Source organism: Varanus komodoensis, unplaced genomic scaffold, assembly GCF_004798865.1.
Source record: "Varanus komodoensis strain SLA01 unplaced genomic scaffold, ASM479886v1 scaffold7_1, whole genome shotgun sequence".
Taxonomy (NCBI): domain Eukaryota; kingdom Metazoa; phylum Chordata; class Lepidosauria; order Squamata; family Varanidae; genus Varanus; species Varanus komodoensis.
Genome location: NW_025336479.1, coordinates 3,812,942 through 3,834,263, shown reverse-complemented (window position 1 = coordinate 3,834,263; position 21,322 = coordinate 3,812,942). Strand labels below are relative to the sequence as shown.

The following is a 21,322-nucleotide window of genomic DNA, read 5'->3' as shown; positions in this document are numbered from 1 at the left end:
TCTCTGATGAGACAATACCCCGATCATTACACCAATGACATTCCAGAACCAAGACTGAAGAAAAATGCAACCCCAGATAGAACGTGAGTGGTCAGTATCATGTCCACCCATCCTCAGCTTTGAAGAACCTGGTAGAAGCCATGCATAGAAAGAAACTTGCAAATTAAAAAATGCACCTTTATTTTGATGCCTGTCCAAGCAGGCACCATGCTGTCCTCCTAGACAGGAAGCCAGTGGGTTAGGGACCATGCTGCAGAAGTGCTGCCCCTGAATATAACTTGGTATAATGTGATTCAGTTGGAATGCTGGACTAGGGAATGGATAAGGGGAAAAAGCCAATGCAAGGATTGCACAACATTTCAAGATATGATTGTAGAAAAGGAAAAACAAGAGAATAAGCGGATGAAAGGGATAGTAAGTAAAATTTATAAGCAATTATTACAAGAACAGGAGCAATATGATTCACTTAAAGCAACATGAGAAGTGAATTTGAAAAAAAAATTGTAAGGAAGACTGGGAAAGTATTTGGATGAAGAGGATACTAAAATGTATGTCAGTAAGAATAAAGGAAAATTTCTATAATATTGTATGGAAGTGGTACCTAACCCCAGTGAAGTTGGATTGTATACACAATAAATATTCCAATTTATGTTGGAGCTGTGGTCATGAAGTGGGTACATATTTTCATAAGTGGTGGGAATGTGAATATTTAATGAAATTTTGGAAAGAGGTTTTTAAAGAGTATAGTAGAATATTAAGTCTAAATATAGACATATGCCTTGAGATTGCATTACTTTCAATGTTTGATTTAAAAGAAATGAATTGGAATAATAAAGAATTAATAAATTTAATAACTGCAGTGAGACTAATTACAGCTAAGAATTGGAAAATAAAATACAATTACCAATTGTATGATTGGTATAGAGACATTTGGAACATAGTTATTAATGACAAATTAACATGGGATATTAAAATGAGAAAAGGGCACATAAAATAGGTTTAATGAGATTTGGGGTAAGCTTTAAAAAAAGGGAAAGGATATGAGCCCTCAAAAGAATCATTATGATTTTGGAAGGGGGAATGTCCTGAAGTATTTGAAGGTATTTTTTCTTTTATTTGTGACATCTATCCTTGGTCCTGGTGGTGGGAGCACAGTAGTGGAATAATTATTTTTATTGTGTGTTAATTTTATGCTTGAATTTTAAATGTAGGGTTTTTTGTTTGAATTTTAATTTTTAAAAATTAAAAAACAATAAAAAATAAAGTTCTGCCTTCTTCACCAGAGGTGGCCTGCCTGCATACACCAGTTGCTGAGGAGCTTGGTGGGTGGAGGTTTTGCACCTCTCCTGCCTGAGGGAACCTGTGGGCAGCTGACTGGATGGGCCTTTTCTTATGTTCTTCTACCCAAATACTATTGGAATTGGTTCTGGACCCTCCAGCGTAACACGGCCACATCCATGGCCACATCCATACCTCGGAGAAAACAGCTTGGAGGGGGCTGATTTGTAAAAGAATGGGAAGGAGTGAAGCAGCCTTTTCTATCACCTGGTCTGGTCTCCGAGGCTGCTTTGCCTTAAAACTCTGGAGGGGGAAAGGATGAGTCAGCTGAGCACGGCCAGTACTTGGAGCCCAGAATACAGTGAAGGGAGGGGTGCGGATGGTTAGAGCAATGCAAATGATGAGTGTCCTGCAGGGCCAGGAGAGATATTTGATGCCTGAAGAGTAAGGTTTGTTACACTTTGTAAGGCACCAGCAGAGATGTAGCGAATAGACCACCTGCACGCCAATTCCATCACTGTCATTTCCACCAGCTGCCTTTAAAAAGAAATACAGGGGATGGAAAAGAAGGGGAAAAGGGAGCGAGAGACAAAAAACAACCAAAGTCTCCTTACCTGTATTTTTTAAAGGAGAGACCCATGTGTTGCTTCATTTGCTGCAGCCCGTGGTAGTCCGTATAAATGAGGTCAAAAGGCAAAGGGACCGTCAAGGGGCAATTGCCCCGGCCAGGAGGTACTCCTAAGTTACTAGAAAGAACAAGAAAGAGGTGATCAGTATTTAAGGGAGGGTAAGGGTGATAATCTGTTTGACATCCCTGCTCCATGGGGACAGTTTGCATAAAAGTTGCAGAGAACACCAGAATAATTACAAAGCACCAGCTCAAAATAAAGACCAAAGCATACCCCAGCAATGCAATACATTATCAGTTTAGTATATTATTTACTCAGAAGTGCACCACTAGACCAGAGGTGTTGAACCTCTTTCAGTTTGAGGGCTAAACAGGTCTGTAGTCAACCTGAAAATATGTGGGGGGAGGGGGGGCAGGCACCAACAATAAATGGGGGCAGTTTAGGTCTGCAGGCATTTTAAAGACAAAACTGCTTTTTAAAATCAATGCTTATTGATTTGCCATCATGCCTGTATTTATGCACATTCAAAAATTTCCACTAAGCAAGTTCAACCCTTGTTATGGTTCTCAGTACCAATTAACAAAAAAGGTAAAAATCAAGAATAACCCATTAGCAGCATTTCAAGACAAACACACAATGGGGACATTCTTATTGAGTTGGAAAGGGCCAATTAGTCCAGTTTAGGGCATCCCTGACCGATGTCCACCCATTCACTTTTTGAGTGCCTCTAACGGAGAACCCGCCACCTTGCTTGGCAGTTGGTTCCACAGTCTACCTGTTCTGGCCATTAGAAAGTTTTCCTCCATGTTCAGCTGTGACTTGCTTTCCTGCAACTTAACCAATTATTTGGTATCCTGCAGTCTTGAATCTCAGAGGGATCCCTTATGTCTGAGAACCCTTTAGATTCTTGAAAAATGGTATTGTCCCCCTGCCCCCAGTCATTCTCCTCCCAGATAAGCATACCTAGCTTCTTCAATCTTTCCTTGATCATCTTTGCTGCCTTGCTCTGAACTGGTTCCAATTTATCTGAAGTGTGGTGTCTAGAACCGGACACATTATTTGAGGTGAGGTCTAATGGTACAGAGCAGAGCTATCACTTCTGATCATTTCAAAACTATACTTCGATTGATGTGATTTAACATTGCATTTCCTCTTCTGCAGCCACATTGCACTGTTAACTCATGTTCAGCTTGTGATTGACTGCAACTCCAAGATCCTTCTGACATATCCTTTTGGCAAGCCAGAGACCTCCACCCCTCTTAATCCTGCATTTTATCTCTTTTTCCTAAACTGGGAACTATGCTCTTGTCTCTTTTACATTCCATTCTGTTCTTTTCTGTCCAGACTTCTAACCTATCAAGATCAATTTGAATTTTTCTTCCTGTCTTCTAAGGAAGAAATTAACCATTGAACCAGAGTTCCATTATCTTCAGATTTCCACACCTCTTCCCCACCTCCTGGTGCTCTTTCTTTTGTGTTTTTCTGCACAGAATCCTACTTATCGGTGATCTGGATTTATTCCGATCAATTTCCTTGAAGTCTATGGGAATTTGTAAAGACATTTTGATGCTGCTTCATGGTTAGCAGATCCACATGCTTTTGTGGAAGTTTCTGAAGCCCTGCTGAAAGCAGCATCATTTTGCATTTCTTGCAACTGCCTCCCAGCACAATGTTTTAATGCTGCCTCCATATCCAGATGCTTTTGCTGCAGCAATGGTTACGTTCCAGCTTGAAGATATCCTAGTACTTTTAGCATGATTTCAGTAAGAAAGGGGAAAGAACACTTGAGCAATCCTACAGCACAGCTTTCAGACAAGGAAAATTTTCACATAGGAAAAATGACCACATTAATTTGAGTGCAGACAGAGCTAACTCTTTGTCTGAATGCATAGCCAGTCCATCCTTGAATCAACAGATGTTTAAAGAATTGGCATTATAACCCTGAGAAAGACACCCCTTCTCAAAAAGTCATATGCTTCTGTTTGCATAAGTTAAAATATTCCTTCATCTTTGCTGAAGCCTCAATTGCATGTATTATGAGGAATCTGTGGGCAGATTCTGCCACAGCACCTTCCCCCACCCCACACACAATTACCTCTGTACCTAAAAAAACAAAGCCTTTCCTGTTGCTTTGCTAACATTTCTATAATACATTTAATTTGGCTTGTAAGAAGTTGATTGGCAGGGCAATCCCCCTGGCCACATTCCTGGGGGTGCATGCAGTTTTAGGGTTCTTGGGGGACAGCTTCCAGTGGGGGAAAGGTTTGATGAAGTTTGGAGCTGTACCTGGAAAGGGTTCCTATAGGCATGAATCTGAAATTGTCAGAGAAAGCTACACTCTAACTTTTCTGAGCAGAGAAGTGCCATTCAGACTAGAAGATTCCCCTGCATCACTTTCTTTCAACTTTAGTTTGGACTCTTATCTTTTTCCCATTTACACATCTTGTTCTTTATTTTGGTTGCCTTGGACCCTCAAGCCATTTGCTACAAGACTTCTATATCCTTAAACTATGGAAGCTGTTTTCTTCTTCATTTTCCCTCTTGGAAAGTATATGGATTTGGCCCACTAGACAGATGTACCATGTCATACACAGGCAACAATCCCTTCATAGAAGGTTGGATGAGACTAGCATAGGCTGTCTTATCTGCCGCACAGGTTGCCCAAGCTGAATTGCAGGAGAAGGTGTTTCAAACTACAGTCCCCATAAGCCCCAGACAGCCTGACCAATGATAAAGGAGTGTAGTCCAAACATTTGGGTAAGGAGCATTCCAGAGTAAAAAGTGTACCTGCCTTCCCCTCTTTCCATGCTTTCAGATAAGCACTACAACAACCACTTAATTGAAAAAGAAAGAGGTGCCATCAGAACTACACATGCCATCTTCTGAGCTTATAGATCATTAGCTCTCAAGGGAATTAATGTGGCGGACACACAGGATGGAAGGCAGCACATTTAGGCAGCCCACAGTAGACTACTGCAGTGTTCGCATAACACAAGAAGCTGGAATATGGACCGAGTATGGGCTGTTGAACCATGGTTTGTTGTGCTATGTAAACCCAGCTGTGCTATCAAGCCATGGTTTGTTAATGATGAACAGCCCACAAAGAAAACCTATATATTGCTGGATCGTGAACTGATTGTGGGTTGTTTGTTGTTAACAAATTATGGTTTGTTCACACAGCTGAGTTCACACCACACAACAAACCATTGTTCAGCAACAACCCACAGCTCATGCTGAACTCAGCCCATACTCAACCTGTACCCTGGCGTATTAGGCTGGGTGAACAAGGTCTAGGTCATAGAGGCTGCCTGGGACTATTGAAGGGTTTTTAGATTTTACTAATCTAAAAACCTTGTGAAATTATTTTGTCCTTAATGATTTCTATGGTAAGAAAAAGGCTGGAAGAACTGGTAGGGAACACAGAAGAGTCACAGATGGAAGACAGTGTCATCTGGATGCCTCCATGAAGGGGTAGGCTGGTCACATAGTAAGCCTTGTCTGGGAGCACCCCAGACAAGCACCCCTCATTTCAGAGGCGGAAGGGCCTTTTAGTCCATGCTTTTCACTGCCTTTTTCTGCTTCTCATTGACTCTTGCCCCCTTTTCAGTTTCTCCTCTCATTCGCTATCATCCACTGGTCTTCTTTGTCCCTTTTGTTTCCTTTTATATAGTCTCCCTTTGACTTATGGGGCAGTTGCTTGGTTATTATACATTGAGGTCAACATAGCCCACGCTATCCATAAGCTCAAGGTGAAGGAAGGTATACAGTCATTGCTCCCCAAACTCCAGGGACTCCTAGCTCAGCTGATGCAGGAGGAAATGAAAAATGTAGGCAAAGTGGCCCATCTATCATTTCAGAAATAAAGTCTTATTTAATGTACAGCACTATATTATCTGCCTTGCTTATTCGAATGCACTGTTGTCCTGACCTTGCTTCCCACTAAGGGTAGAAAATATTCCCTTGATTTGTTATTTACTATTTTGGGGTGAAAATTCTATTTTGTGTTTTAAAATAAAGAAATAGAATCCTAATTTCCTTTTATTCCAGCTGCCCCATCTCTGTCACACTGTAGATTTGCCAGGGAAGACTAGGAAAGCCATTGTGGTATAGTAGCTAAGAGCGTGGGACTGGGACTCAGGTGATCTGTGTTCTAGTCCCTGCTCAGCCATGCAGCTTACTGGGTGACTTCAGGCCAGTCACAGCCTCTCAGCCCAACCTACCACAGAGGGCTGTTGTTGTGGGGATAAGATTGAGTGCAGGAGGAGGAGGAGGAGGAGGAGAATGATGTAAGCTGCTTTGAGTTCTTAGAAAAGAAAAAAGGTGGGATAGAAATCTAATAAATACAATAATAACTACATAATAAATGGAAGAGAGAGAATCTTCAAGTAATACCCAGGGGTACAGTGATGGCCTGAGGGTTATGGACTCTCAGGTAAGAGGCCCTCTCATTCTTCACCCATCCCCACTGGCACCCAGAGAAGTGGGACAAGCAAGGGGTCAAGCAGTAGCTGCTGCTGCTCACACTAAACCCCACATGCTGAAAGAGGGCAGGAGAATGTGTAGCAATAGCCTGGAGGGAAGGCAGAGTTCTGGCCCTCCGGGCTGAGGACCCCTGATGAGGCACGGCCCTTGGCAAGTTCCTGATGATGCCACCCTCTGGCACCAGCCCCGGGCAGGGGTTCTCACTGGACTGGGCCATTGTGGCGTGTGGGGGGGGGGCAGGTAAGGGAGGTGTCGTTCATCATCTCCATGTCAATCTTCCTCTTCAGAAAGCCACATTTAGCAATAGCTCAGGGGCCAACTGGTCAAACATTTCCCAGTGCAAACATTCCACTGATACTAAGAAAGAGGAAAACTAATGAAGGGCCCCATGATACTCCAGAACAAGCAAAGCCACAGATTTTCAATTTAGGGTGATTTATCCCCAGCTAAGTGCTTACAGCTGCTTCATTGCTCTTGTCACAAAGAATATCAGCTCCAGCAACTTGTAGAACAGAAAAGGCTGCCTGTATCTAAGATAGGCTGGGGTTTTATCACTTGTAATTTAAATTCATTTTTATGGGCAATTTTACACTAAGTGGCTGGCCAGGAAGATGACATGTATGGAAAGTCCCTTGTGTCTGACAGCCCCCTTAAAAATGCATAAATAAAATGAAGCAATGCAGAAGGGTTTAGATGCCCATTATGGACTAGCAAGCCAGTCTGTGAGCGCTTGCCTCATGCTGTGTAAATACCTGGTAATTGCTAGGAGTTCTGCACTAATGAGTTAAGGTGCAAAATCAAAGGAAAAAAGAGCTCCTTGCAACCAGGCCTTCAGCTCAGAGCAGCCTTAAGCACACCTACCTAGGGAGTAGGAGAAGGGTGGGAGGGAAGGACAAGCCTAAACACCCCAAAAGCAAACAGGGGGATGGAGGAAGAAGTGCCAAAAGTTCCCCTGTACTCATACCCATGCAACACTGATAGCACCGATGGCAGTATGGGATGGGATCGAGGAGTTGGAGCAGAGCAATGAGAAGGGCAAAAGCAGAGAACCAGCCCCTGTCCCTTTCTTGTACCATGTAATGGAGGCAGGAGCAAATTCTTCAAGAAGGGCTGAACTCCCTGCAGTGCCAATAGTGTGATTTTCAAGCATGCCATTGTTGTTTTTAAAATCAAAATGCCAATGCCCCATGGCTATTAACAGTAGGAAACAGATGCCCATTGGCCCCATTGAGTTGATCTAAAATTATGGGTATTTTTTGGGGGGGGGGTTGGAAAGCAATTATTCTGCCTAGGGTTTCTGATGCTTTTTTATGGTTCTCAGCCCCTCTGAGTGGCCTGGTCTGTAATAACTAGGGCTCACTCTATTGCTTGGGTGATCACAACACACCACTACACCAATGAAAGAATGCAGGAAACAGACCAACCACCCTCATAGTCATCCCAGACTCCCAACATAATCACTTGCCCTTTGGTAGGAGGAAGCTATCCAATAAAGTGGGGGTAGCGGAGGGGAGATAAACTATTCCCAGTGATTCTGGAGCTTTACAGGTCATGTATTATCAAGAGCAGCCTACAGGTGGCAGTAAAGCGTTATCAGCTATTTAGGGATTTGTTTAGGGATTACTTAGCTATTTCGGAGCTGAAGTTCATTTACATTCCGATTAATTTGTTTATCTGTCACCGATATAAATGCAAAATCTCTATGGCCTCTTGTTCAGGGGGAAAGGTTCTGACCAAAAGTTGTATTTGGGGAATATAACTGACAAGGAATGTATGACTATAATAAAAAGGCACAACGGTCATTGCAAAGATAATAGGATTGGAGAGAGAGAGATTGAGAGGGGAGAGAATCTGGATTCTAAAGGTATATAGCTTTCCACCAGAATAGGTCCTAATGAAATTGATAATTGTAGAGTGTAAAAAGTAAAATATTAGTTGAATGCTTTATTACAATATCATTAAAATGTCTGCAAGAGCTGCTGCATACCAATATCTAAATAATACAGAACATTTAGATATTTCCACATCTGAAACGAAGAATGAGAATGGATCTTGTCCACACTTTTTTTTTTTAAATGCCCCCTTTGGAACCACTCAAAGAACCTAGTTCAATCTCCTTACTCATAAGCCCCACGAGACAGCATGTTTCTTTGCTCCATCAGTCACCATTGGGGCTTCCAATATGTTGGGCTTCGTACCAAACAGGACAACAGAAGAGTTACAGGAGGATGGGCAGAAGCATGGCATACCGAGCGGCTCACTCCAGATCTGCTACTGATACATTCTCCAGTACTTTGTTGGCAAATAGTAATGACTTCTGTCTTTAATGGAAAGTGTCTTTAAATCAATCAGTGAATTACTCAAGATAATTTTAAAGCAAATGGTACTTGCTCTTTAGATGATAACGCTGAGGCTAATTGCCTCTTTTTCAGGGTGGGGGGTCTGCACACAGCACAAGAAGGCAGCATGGCAGTAGCTGTGTGTGTGTGTGTGTGTGTGTGTGTGTGTGCGCGCGCGCGCGCGCGTGTGCACGCATGCGCGCACACACACACACAGAGTTGCACAAGGCTGATAACAACGTCTCCACTGAATAACACAGATATGAACCAGTGTGTACACATTGTTCAGGCTTTAGGTTCTGCTGCCTGTGGAGAGTACAATTTTGTTACAAAGATGTGTGGTTTGTTCATTCATTCATTCATTCATTCTGGGAGAAAAAGCCTTATTGGGCTGTAGTGACAGTAGATGCCATTCAAGATTGCACAGGGGAAGAGAGGACGGTTAGTGCAATCAAGGAGAAGTGTGATAACATTTATCTTTGTGTTTCCAGGAGTGCAAGGGTAATTGGCTGGCAGCTCCATGACCTACAAGCCAAAGAAATTTCAGCCACTTGGGGTTTAGATATACACAGAGGATGACTAAAAGTGGGAATCAGAGAAGGTCATCTTGTGTTGCTTCTTCCTGATAGTAAAGAAAAGCTACAACATGTACCTGCCTCAAGCAACAGTGTGGCACTGTATTATGCAGCCAGTGAAGCTGGTCGCCTCTTTCAGCTGGAGTGCCAAATTCAGTGCTGGAGAAGCTCGTGGGAGCTACATTCCAGTGCAAGGCAAGGCTAGAGGTAAAGCGTCAGAATCAGTTTTTTAAAGCCAGAAATCTGTAGCTTAAAGCCCATCTTTACAGCAGCTAAGCCTTGGGGGACGATGCCAACCTCTTGGAATAGCAAAAAAAACTTCACAAAAGCTGGGAAAACAACCTATGATAAGTCATGGGGGTGGGGTGGAAGCATGGCCTGGGAGGATCATCAGGAGTCATCAGAAAGGCCAGATCTGTTCCCTAAGCCTGAGGGTCCCTACCACAATGGGAGTTAAGCATGAAATGTATTGTCAGCAGCACAGTTATGAAATGTATTGTCAGCAGCTGCAAGTCTTATTTAGTCTAACAGCAGCCACATGATATAGTCCTGTGGATAGGTAAGGATGATAGGATTCCACGCAAATAAAAACCATGACCTTGCTCTGTAGTCTTTGGCATCTTCCCTGAAAGCATCAATTCCTCCCCTTGCAAACATGATTGTTGACCAGTGTGACTGTTATTAGGAAACATGGCCGTTGCTCTTTAACAAAGCGCAAAAATAACAATTGCCCAAGGTTGGTGTAAGGATGCACAAGACAACCCATGAAGCACTTGCAAATTAGGGCTCAGGATCATCAGTGAATGGCAGTCTGACTGCAGCGTGGGTTTTCCTTCTGCCTTGCTGCTGTTCGTTTGGGCAGTGTGGTCTGGCAGCAGGGTTTGTAGGAGCTGCTTGCACTAAGATTCCTATTGCAGAAATTACTCAGGAAGGATAAAGGCACAGGCCTGAGATGGAGTTTCTGTACCGGAACAGTGCATACAGATTATGGCCTGCTGTCACAATATGTGCTTTTCTCACAAAAGCAGAAGCCCACCCATCAGCACCTGTAAAATCAGTATCACTTCCCTACCTTCAGTGGAGCTATCCTGATTGAACCAGCCCATTGGGCAATCTGGCCTGTGAGTCTTCTCGCAAAGAACGCTCTGCATTCGCTAGCAGCCTCCATTTATCTTGCACGTCAGCCAGTACAGTCTAACTTGAGTGCCAATCTCAATTCAGCCGGCAGCTTCGCATTTCTTTTCAGCAACCTACCCCTTTTTTAAACAGTCTCAATCCAAGCTTTCATCATCTGCCAGTTAAGTCAACTAATTTTCTACTAAACCCAATTTCACTCATGGTTGGAGTGAAATCTTGGTAATTTTTCCTCATGCCATGTACTATTAATGGCGCTTGAAATTATGCAAATAAAATGGAACACAAATGCTTTTTCCACCAACAGCTTAACAGATTTGTTTGGGGCAAAAGCAATCTTTGCATTCAGGACCAGCCATTTCTGAAAACTTAATCTCAAAAAATGAAGAATGGACTAGTAAAATCTGCCTTTGATTCAATTTCCACGAATCCCCTTTCCTATAGATGCAACAAACCCCTTACAAGGATCTTATTAATTAAGATTGCTCTGGAATGTGCTACAACAACGCAGATAAGCAGGCAAGAGTCTGCAGAATGAGGCTGGGTTGCACTCTTATTTAATAAGAGCCAACATGACTGATGGCTGACATTGTTTCTCCTTTAATTAAGACAGTTAAAGGCATTCTGTTCACCTACGCAGCAAAGCCTTGCATGTTGGTTTTGGACATCTGTCTCGAACAGCTGCACGTATCCCAGAATAAATTTGCGGCAGGCTTTCCCCCCACTATTTCCTCCTTATAGGTAATTTAACCAAGCAGGGGACCTGTTGAGAAGCCGATACAACAGATTCGGATTACAGTGTGTTATTGTCTCATTTCATTGACCTATTTCCAAATTAACTAGAGCTTGGTTTCCATGTTATTGGTCCCTGAACTGAAGCGTCCTGTGCACAATGGATCTGGGGGGAACCTTTGCTTTCTTGCAGAGGACAGAGCAATATACTAAGATCAGCATTAATTGCATCTCTGTTGCTAGGCCTTCTTAAAGAGCAGTTACGGTAGCACTGATACAGAAAAGGAAGGGAAGAAAAGGGTGCATGCAGTGATGACACAGAGTCTTTAAAAACACACAGGGGTAGGTTGTTCCAAGTCTTCTCATGAAAGCTAGGGCTGGTCTCCCAGACTCAGATGCTCTGACTTTCTATTTGTCCTTTCATTTAGTTAATCTTCTTTGTTTCTTCTTATCATCCATGCATATTATTTTACCATGGTTCTCAGATCCTTGTCTCCTTTTTGAGCTTCCTCGAGGAACAGACAGTGCAATGCTAAGCACAAAGAACAAAGAGCAGGAATGCCAAGTTAGGACATCTCCTTTCCTACTTGTGTGTGTGTGTGTGGGGGTTGTTTTTAGGAGGAAGGGCACAGAAGAGTATGATTTGGATGCTCCTTCTGTTGGTTCCTGATGCCCTGCTCCTTCCTGCATGAAGTCACATGCGCGGGAGGAGGAAGTGCTTGCCCCTCCACCATGCAGAGAGGAGAGCTGCAGAAAGCAGAGTGCCAAGCCAGGGCTACATTTATCATGTATTCCCGCGAAGCACTCAGGAGGGCAAGCCTTCACTTGGGGCTGCTCACCTGAATAATGGGAGGAGAATTATATTGATTGCACAGACCATGGTGGCTCTTCTGTCAATTGAAATGAAGCTTGCTGGAAGAAGGAGATCTTTCTTCCCTGAAGCATGTTGGAAATGGCTTGACACTTTGCACCATTCAGCATGCTTAGAAATGGCTGTCATCTCTGATGCAAACCCCAAAGATAAGTCATCTCTGGCAGTGATGGATTATCCCAAGTGTGGAATGAAATCCACTAGAGAAGGTGGAGGCAGGGAACTCAAGCAGTTCTTCAGTGTGGCAGTGGGCTTTTAATAAAAGGCTTCCACCTCCACCATCTCCCCTACACGCTCGATTCGCTCTTAATGTCTGCTCTGCTGCTTCTCCCCCTACAGTGGACACATTTTGGACGTACGCAGGTGCTGAACGATGACTGATGGCAGAGCAGCGGATGCCCCCTGTGCCTGAGCTCACATAACTGCCTATTTAAAACACAAAGCAATTACATAACGAGACTCCAGTTAATGTTTCTAAGAAGAGACCTTTTTCCTCCAGCTGCAAAGATCCCAGTTAAGTAATCCTCATTTGGGAACAAAATAAACATATTTCATGAAGAAGGAAAATTTAACAGCTCACTGATTCCTCCTTATTCCTTTTCTTAGAGAATGCAGTCCCAAAGAGCAAAAGGTTCATCCCTTTCAGAATTTACAATGCCATAAAGCTGTATATCTTTGTCCCTTGTGAAAGAGCAGTCAATGAATCTAATCAGTGATATGTTCTAGAAAGTGGGTTGTCTCTTTAATTAAAGGTGTAGCTCTATAAACATCCTAAAGTGACAGCAACTAGATACACACAGGACATGCTCCATGGGATGCCAGTGGGCTTCTGGCCAACCACCTGCCATGGGAGAACTACCGTGGGGCTCCTGTGCAAATACAAGAGGCAAGCAAGCTTCTTCCATAAGGAGCCGCAATACAATCGGCTGCTCTGCTCAGGGCGAGACCAGGCACGCCTCTTGCAGATGCTTGCTTCTTTCGCATGTCTGGCCTGGTCACAAATTTTGGGGACACAGAAAGGCATCGCCTGAACACTAAGAGAGACTGAAAGTAAGAGGAGAGGGTTGCTGAACATTCCCCTTTCCTTGCCTTAACTCTGAGCACGCTCCTCCAAGTCCAAAATGGGGATGGGAGTGGGAAAAAAATACTTGGGCAGACAGACTGAGGTGGTGAGCTAAAGGGTGATTTCTGCACGCTCCTTTTGCACACCTCTCCACCTGTAAGCAAGGCAGAACAGAAGTCCTTCTGCCACTTCTAGCTTCGCCTCGAGGCCACGCTAGGTGGCATGTGAACTGCTGTTTTTGAGACCTTGCATGGGATTCTGCCCCTTGCTTTAAAACCAGCAGGAGCCAGGGAAAGGCCCCACCCTGATGGGGGCCACTGCACAGGAGGAGAAGTTATTTTTTAAAGGGAGGAGAAGTGTGTTTAATACCATGTCTCACTTGAATCTTAGAGTGAAACCAGATGATACATTAATGCACAGGCTCCAGTAGACCTCTTTGTTCTTTAATATCAGGCCTAGTATGTATGGATTGTGATCAAACCTTCTGCTCAGATATCCCTACCCCCAGTACTCAAATCCACCCCTTCTTCACCCCTCCATCTCTTTGTCACTGAGATTTAGGATTGAAGTGATTGGGTGGGAAAGTTTAACCCCCCCCCCCTGCAATGCATGGTGATCTAGGTCAGGATCAGGCCCTACCTGCTTACACAAGAATTCAAAACAATTTAGAGGAGTAGAGAAGGCCAGCTATTCAGCACCAGCAGTCTTTGGACAGCTCCTCAGTTTGGCCAAAAGAAAAGTAATCCAGGTCTAATCAGATCCAGAAAACTAATCTCAACTCAAAACCACAATACCTAAAGGGGCTATGAAATACCCCCTCCATACCTCACCCCCAAATGAGCATGGGGTGTGCTTGGGAGAAACTGGGATTAACAGGTTAGAGGCAGAGGTGCTGCTTGCCCCCCTCTTGCCTTTCTCTGGGTCCACCTGCAGGCCCGAGCAAATTCCACCCATCAAACTTTGATCTATTCCTTTTTGGTGATGCAAAATCAGCACCAGTCCTTAACTTCAGACAGCACATGTCCTGCCTGACTTGTTTTTCTGCCTCTTTCACAGCTGATTTGCCAAGGGAGGAAGGAAAGAATAGTGGGCTGGCATGCACACCCTGAGTAACTTCGCTGCACTTCTCTGCTGTGTCCCCAGACAGCCATTTAAAGCAGCCCAACTGCTGCAGCTACTGCTAACAATGTTCAGTCTAAATGATGAAGGCAACTGGGGCTGGAGACCAGAACTCACAGGGACTGCCATGGAATCATTGGGATGCAAAGGCAGGAAGGGATGCAAGCTGTGGCTTCTCTCGTACCTCCTGCACGCTGCCAAGATTCTTCACACCCAAAGGGTTCTGGCACACAGTGATATGTGGCAGCCTCTGATCCCCCACTTTTTAGTATTTCACAAGCAAAAGGCAGAGGCACAGCAGCTAAGTACACTCAAGGGGCAAAATAGTAGGACATGGTTTCATAAAACCAGCACAAGCAGTTTAAAAACATTCAGTGAAGAGATGCAAAATACAGACTATGTCTTGGGACTTAAGCAATATTTTACTGTTTTTCTGTGTATATATGCATTTTATCTGGACTATAAGGACATACAGTTACTGTATGACATTTCCTTTTTGCTATGCGTTTGGCCAGAGCCAAAATGAAAAACATGTCTTATATTTAAAAAAAATATCTGAAATCCTTGATATACTACATTATCTTCAATTTAATATCTTAGGATACCAAGGAACAATTCATTTATTTTTCTTTTTGCGCACCAAAACAAAATATTACCTAGCATGCTGACATAGAAAAAGAACATAAAGTATAAATTGATGGATAACAGAACTAGTCAGTAACAAATCCCATTATTAAGGCAGCAGGAAACATTTCCCACCATTTGCTCCTTCAAATATTTGGGAAAAAACAAAAGGAAAAAAACCCAAGTCTGGGTCCATCCAACTGCTCAGGCATCTCCTGGCAGGAGGCTGAATGGGACACATGCAGCCAACTGTCAATCAGCCCAGTATTTTTTTTCCTCTCTGAAATCGCACAAACATCCAACACACGCAATGCAGCTCGCCTGTCCTGCTCGCCTATGCGCATGCAAGCACGCACACACCTCGTATTTTCCTCAACCTCTTTACTTCACTGCCACTTACCAACTTAAAAATTGATCAGCTCTATTACAGAGTGCAATGCAAATGGATTTGTCTGTACATAATAAGCAGACTGGAAGCAATTGCATTTAGGAGGAAATTTGAGTCTTGAGCATTAACTGTTAATAAAGTTATGTAAATTTCCATCAGCTAGGAATCTTGCTATTAATAAAGACAGAGAGAGAACTGAAATGTGGTCCCCTGGCAATATCTCCATTAAGGGTAAACAGGTGTAATTATACTATCAATACATCTTGAGGTCTTACATTTTCCTAGAAAATGCACCGTCCTGCATCCATTCAGGAAGCATTACTGTATCAGGGGCAGCGCACTGACAGTAATGATCATATTCTGCTCTCTCTGTTGCCCCCTCTCCTCTCTCAGTTACTTACCCAGTTCTTTCTACATTTTGCATCCCCCTTGCCACCAATGTGCCTGCAACTTAGGATGCTACCACTATGGCACATCCTAGCGGCTTGTGATCCTTGCCTTCTCCCGGTAAACTAAACATAGACTTCCGGTTGATCCCCACACTTGTGTGCTTACAGGACCTTTTCTGGACATAACACTTGGACACGACTTCGCGACTAACAACAACAACAACAACAAAGCTTCATGTATATCAATAAGCTTGTTTTCCTTGACCATGACCATTGGTAAAACATTTTCCCAATCCCTAAAAATAAAAATAAAAATGTGACTAAAGTGCTAGACCTCAGAGTCTTCAAATAAGGCTGACTGACAGGAGATCCAGGATTGGTAAAAGGAAGTACTTCTTCATGGAGCACTCAGTTCAACTGCTCTATGGAATTTGCTTCCACACGATATAGTGATTGTCACCAACTTCAGTGGCTTCAAAGCAGGACCTGGGAGATGCATGAAGGATCGAGGCTGTCAGTGGCTGCTAGTCACGATACGACATGCAACATCAGAAAGTGCATCTAAACAGCAGCTGATGGGAAACAGGAGCAGAAGCGTGCTGTTGTTCTTTTCTGCTGGTTGTGGGCTTCCCACAGGTAGTTAGGTGGACACATTCTGAAAAAAACAGGTGCCGGATAGGGTGGCTCTTTGGCCTGATCCAGTAGGGATCTTCTTATATTCCTGGGAGATTTAGAGGAGCCTCTCTTATCTGAAATAACTCCCTTTGTTATCTGAATTTGCTGTGCCTATCGCTTGATTTTGAAAAGAGAACTGAGAATGAAAGAGAGCTGCCTGCATCTATCCCATGCATGCCATAGCTGGGCAGGAGTTCAGGAAGCAAGTCATTGCCTCCAAGATAACACATTCTACGCTCAACCACATTGACCCCCAGAAAGAAAGACTGTGGTGCATGTTTATTGCTAGTTGCCCTAGCAGCACCTCTCCATGGTCCCCACATGAGTGCACTTTAAACCTCCAAGTTCAAAAAGTAATTTGGGTGCCAAAGTCATTTAAAGGGGAATATGGAAACAAAGACCACATGCACACTGGTAGCTGTTACTCTTCAAACTGCTCTTGAAAGGAGCTCCAAAACTGTGTGCTGAATTAGATAGAGGACTTTAAAGCAAGATGGCGGAACCTTTTTCAGCCGGAGGGCCAGATTCCATCTCGGAGAAGCTCCTGCAGCCGCATTCCAGTGGTGGGTGGAGCACAAGAGAACAGGACTGGACTAGAAATAGCAGCATGTCTGAGCTTAAGGCGCTCACTGCCAGTAATTAGGAGAGCTGTTTCAACCTTGGAAGAGACATTTTAACCTTTTTAAGGTTGTGGGGAAGACTCAAAAGCTGGGAAAACACCAAACGATCTGTGGATGGGGAAAGGGGATAAGGCCATCGTGGGGACTGCAGAGGGCTGAGCTGGGGGTCCACATGGGCTGGATTTAAACCCTAGCCTGAGGTTATGTACCCCAAATTGTGACTGTGGAGCTTTTGGATCACAGCCATGTTTTAGCAGCCCAGCCAGCTGTTTGGCATAACATGAGATTATGAAAGCCAGTGTGGTAAATGGGTGAGAGCGCTGGACTGGCAACCTAGGAGATCTGGGCTCTAGTCTCCATGAAACCGTGGAGCTCAGTGGGTGACTTTGGGCCAGTCACTCCCTCTCAGCTTAACCCAACTCATAGGTTTGTTGCCATGAGGATAAAATGAAGCGGCACGTGATTATAAAAGCCTTGGGTTCCTCACAAGGGGAAAAAGGCTGCAATATAAATGCAATGTAACAATAATAATATTCATGGCTTAAAGATGTGGTCTAGGTTTGTGGTTGTTTGTTGTTGTTCATTAGCACAAACAATGGATTGATCTCTGCTTGATCTCAGTGCAGGTACACTCAGTCTATAATGTAAAGTGATTTAAAATTCTGAGCCTCAGTGCTTTCCTTGCTTTGTCGTGGGGAAAAACAAACAACAGAAATAAAAAGCTTTTATCTGACAAAAATAATTAAAATGCCTTCCTTTGAAAGTATGGTGCTTGCCTATGAGCCACATATTTCTGAAACATAATAAGCCAAACAAACTGTTGAAAGCAGAGACAAATGCAGCTTCTATAATTAAACAGGTCCCACACAAAAGGAGTGGAGTGAGAGCTTGTTTTATTAAGCATCTACAGACTGCTCCTGTTCTTGCTGACCTCTAGATGCTTGGAATGGAACAGGATTGCCATAAAACTAGCTGACAATTTCATCTGGTCCACAGTTTTAAGCGAATGAACCAGATTTGCACTTCCCAAACTAATGCACTAATCTAAATGAAGTTATCTTTTTGCTTTTGTCCTCTCCAAATACTACATTACTGCTCACAGCTAAACAACACACACACACTCACCAAATACAGATCAAAATGCCCATTTTAGAATAAATTCACACACAAAGTGTAAAAGGCATCCAAAAATGCTTATTTTATGGGGAAAATGTATTAAACATCAGGTGAATTTCCATCTGGTTTTATTTTTAAAATGCAGATTGATGTGGAAATAGGACGGAATAGATTTAAGAAAGTGCAAAACGGACATGGGCCACGTGTGCACTGAGGCATCCACCTGCATGTGCAGTTGTTCCCAAAACCAACCTTTTCCAGCTCACCCCAGCTAGAAGAACAAGTTCTTATAGCTAAATTAAGAAGGAGAAAAGGTGAACATTCCAGTTGATGGTTTCTATGTGGGCACTTAGCAAATTTCTAGTCTTATTCCAACCAGCATGACTTCGCATTCTTGACAAGTTCTGTTCACTTCTGCTTTCCTCTGCCGGCTTACCCAGACATATTCTGGCAGCCGTTCCAGAGGTGTGCTGCTGAGCATCCTAGGAGCTCTAAGCAAGTGGGGAAGAGACCCTTGTCCTTCTCCTGCTCCCAAAGAAGGCACCCCTCCAAGGTGGCCGAAGACAAATCTGAAAGGCTCTGCAGGCAGATGATCGCTTGTGTTGTCTCCCACGTTTCTTAATGCAGAGGGAAAGCAGATGCACAGGTGACAACGTGAGAAGTAGGTTTGGTCACCCTGTATGATGACCTATGCTGGGAGTGTGACCCTGTCGATACTGCTGGACCTCTCGGTGGCTTTTGATAGCATCGGCCATGTGATCTTCCTGGAGTGGCTGGCCGGGACGGAAGTGGGGGCAGCACTGCAGTGGTGGTTCTGCTCCGACCCGGAGGGCTGTCTCCATAAGGTGGAGCCTGGGGAATACTGTTCAGCCCCGCGGATTCTCCAGCACGGGGTGCCTCAGGGGTCTGCTCTGTCCCTCCCGCCATTTAGCATCTACATGAAAGCACTGCGTGGGGTCACCTGGCGTTCTGGAATGCACGGCCATCCGTAAGCTGGGGGCACACAGCTCCACTTCTGCTTTTCTCCATCAGCAGGTGAGGCTGTGGATGTGCTCAGTGGGTGCCTGGCTACAACAACGGACTGGATGAGGACTAACGAACTGAAACGCAGCCAAGACAAGACCGAGATGCTGCTGGTGGGTGATTCCTTTGGCCGGACGGGGGCAGGCATTCGCCCTGTTGCACTCCCCATGAAGGAGCAGGTTCACAGCTCCACGATCCATCTGTGCCACTTGAGGCTCAGGGGGCGTCGGTGGCCTGGAATTCCTTCTACCAGTTTCAACTGGTGGCCCAGCTGCACCCCTGCCGGGACAGAGACAGCCTGACTTCAGTCATCTATGCTCTGTTAACCTCTCTGAGTTCGACTACTGCAAGGCACTCAACATGGGGCTGCCCTTGAATACGATTCAGATGCTGCAGCTGGTGCAGAATGCAGCAGCCAGATTAATAACTGGGATGCGGAGGTCTGAACATGTAAGACCAGTTCTGGGCTGCCTGTATGCTTCCAGTCCCAATTCCAGGTGGTGATCTTAACCTATAAAGCCCTCCACAGCCCGGGGCCATAATACCTGTCAGAGTGCCTCTCTTAACCCCTGCCTACCCAGACACTGTGCTCAGCCTCTGCGGCCTTCCTCCAAGTGCCAACCCCTCAAGAGGCTGGGAAGGTGGCAACTAGGGGCAGAGCCTTCTCTGTGGTGACCCCTCACCTTTGAAACAACCTCCCCACTATGGCCCACCTGGTTTAAATCTGTCATCTTTTTGGCACCAAGTAAAGACAGACCTCTTTGCAGAAGCCTTTAAAGACCTCCCTGGTCGTTCAGGAGCCTGACATGAGTATCCAGCTGCCTTTCTTTTATGCTTGGCTGGGTCTTTTTACTGTCTCGTATTGTTTTTAATGTATTTTATGTTACTTTAAATTATTAAAGACTCTGAAAAAGGCAGATAGAAGGAGGATGGGTGCTTCCAAATTGTGGTGCTGAAGATGACTGTTGCACATCCCACGATCTGCAAAAATCACACACAAAGAAGTCCTAGACTGAGCCTCATCAAAAACATCACTTGAAGCCAAGATCACCAAACAAAGACTGCCATACTTTGGCCATGTCACGAGAGCTCACTCACTTGAAAAGTCATTCATGCTGGGAGCGATCAGCAGAAAAAGGAGAAGGGGCCGCCCCAGCACCCGTTGGTTGGACACCATAAAGAAAGACACTGGGATGGACATGGTAGTCTTTGAAGGAAGCAGTGTGAGACAGAGGGGCATGGAGAGCAATGATCCATAGAGTGGCCAATGGTGGGACACAACTGAATGGTTGACGATGGCAACAATTTTTTCTTCTTTATTGTAAACTGCCCTGAGAGCTTTGGTGACAGTATAGAAAACAAACAAAAAACCCCCCAAAGCCATTAGTGACACTTCCCCATGAGAACCCAGGGCCAGAAGCAACTACAAAGAAGCTTTGCATGCGAAGGGTAGATGCAGGGGATAACAGAGCCGATCTCCCTCTTTCTGGGGGGAATCACAGCTGTCCAGCTGAGTCCACTGGCAGCAGAATCAGCTACTTCTTGAAGGCTAGTTCACACAGGCAAGCACATCACGCTTTTTCTCATCATCTGCAGCTCAATGTGTGAACTGACTTCAATGAAAAGTGTTGCACATTTGAAGCAATGTGAGAAGTTCTGAGAATCCTAGCTGTGCCGTTCTATTTGAGATGTCCTATATATACATGTAAACTCTGATATTGCAGTTATGGAGTGATGGCAATGAAGCTGTGAACTGGCTTTTAGTGTCTGCCACCCCTAGCCGCCTTTTCAAAGCCCAGTTTATAAGCATCTTTGTACCACTGGGTTGTGTGTGTGTGTGTGTGCGCGTGTGTGCGCGCACACGTGAGAGAGAGAGAGAGAGAGAGAGAGAGAGAGAGAGAGAGAGAGAGAGAGTTTTGTTCTCCACTGTGCAATGCACCATCAGCAGCACCCATTTCTGCCTGAGTCTTCCATACACAGCACAAAAAGTTAGCAGCGAGAGTGTCTGCTCCCACCCTAACACATTCGTCTTGACACTTGCACTCCCTTTCCCGGGAGCAGCAAATTGCTGCTGATGTTCCAACCTTCCTTAGCACGGTTTGCACCAGATAATCATGTACGTTTCACCTCTTGGCTGTCAGGACTCATAAAAGGAAAACTAACAAGTTCACCAAGAAATGCAAGGGAATGCAAAAACAATGGAGAACACGCACCAGCGTTAACTACAAGAGCCAGGGGGCAGCCAGATGTTTTGTCCTCCTGTCA

General features: G+C 44.4%; 1 protein-coding gene across 2 annotated transcripts in view; it reads right to left on the bottom strand.

The window, feature by feature from the left end:
- The window catches only part of MGAT5B (alpha-1,6-mannosylglycoprotein 6-beta-N-acetylglucosaminyltransferase B), a 208,237-nt gene that overhangs the window by 48,048 nt on the left and 138,867 nt on the right, over positions 1-21,322 (bottom strand). For both annotated transcript variants that reach the window (XM_044453886.1, XM_044453887.1), the window contains exon 9: positions 1,893-2,024. In XM_044453886.1, the coding sequence (XP_044309821.1) occupies positions 1,893-2,024 (132 nt within the window). The remainder of the gene's footprint in view (positions 1-1,892; positions 2,025-21,322) is intronic.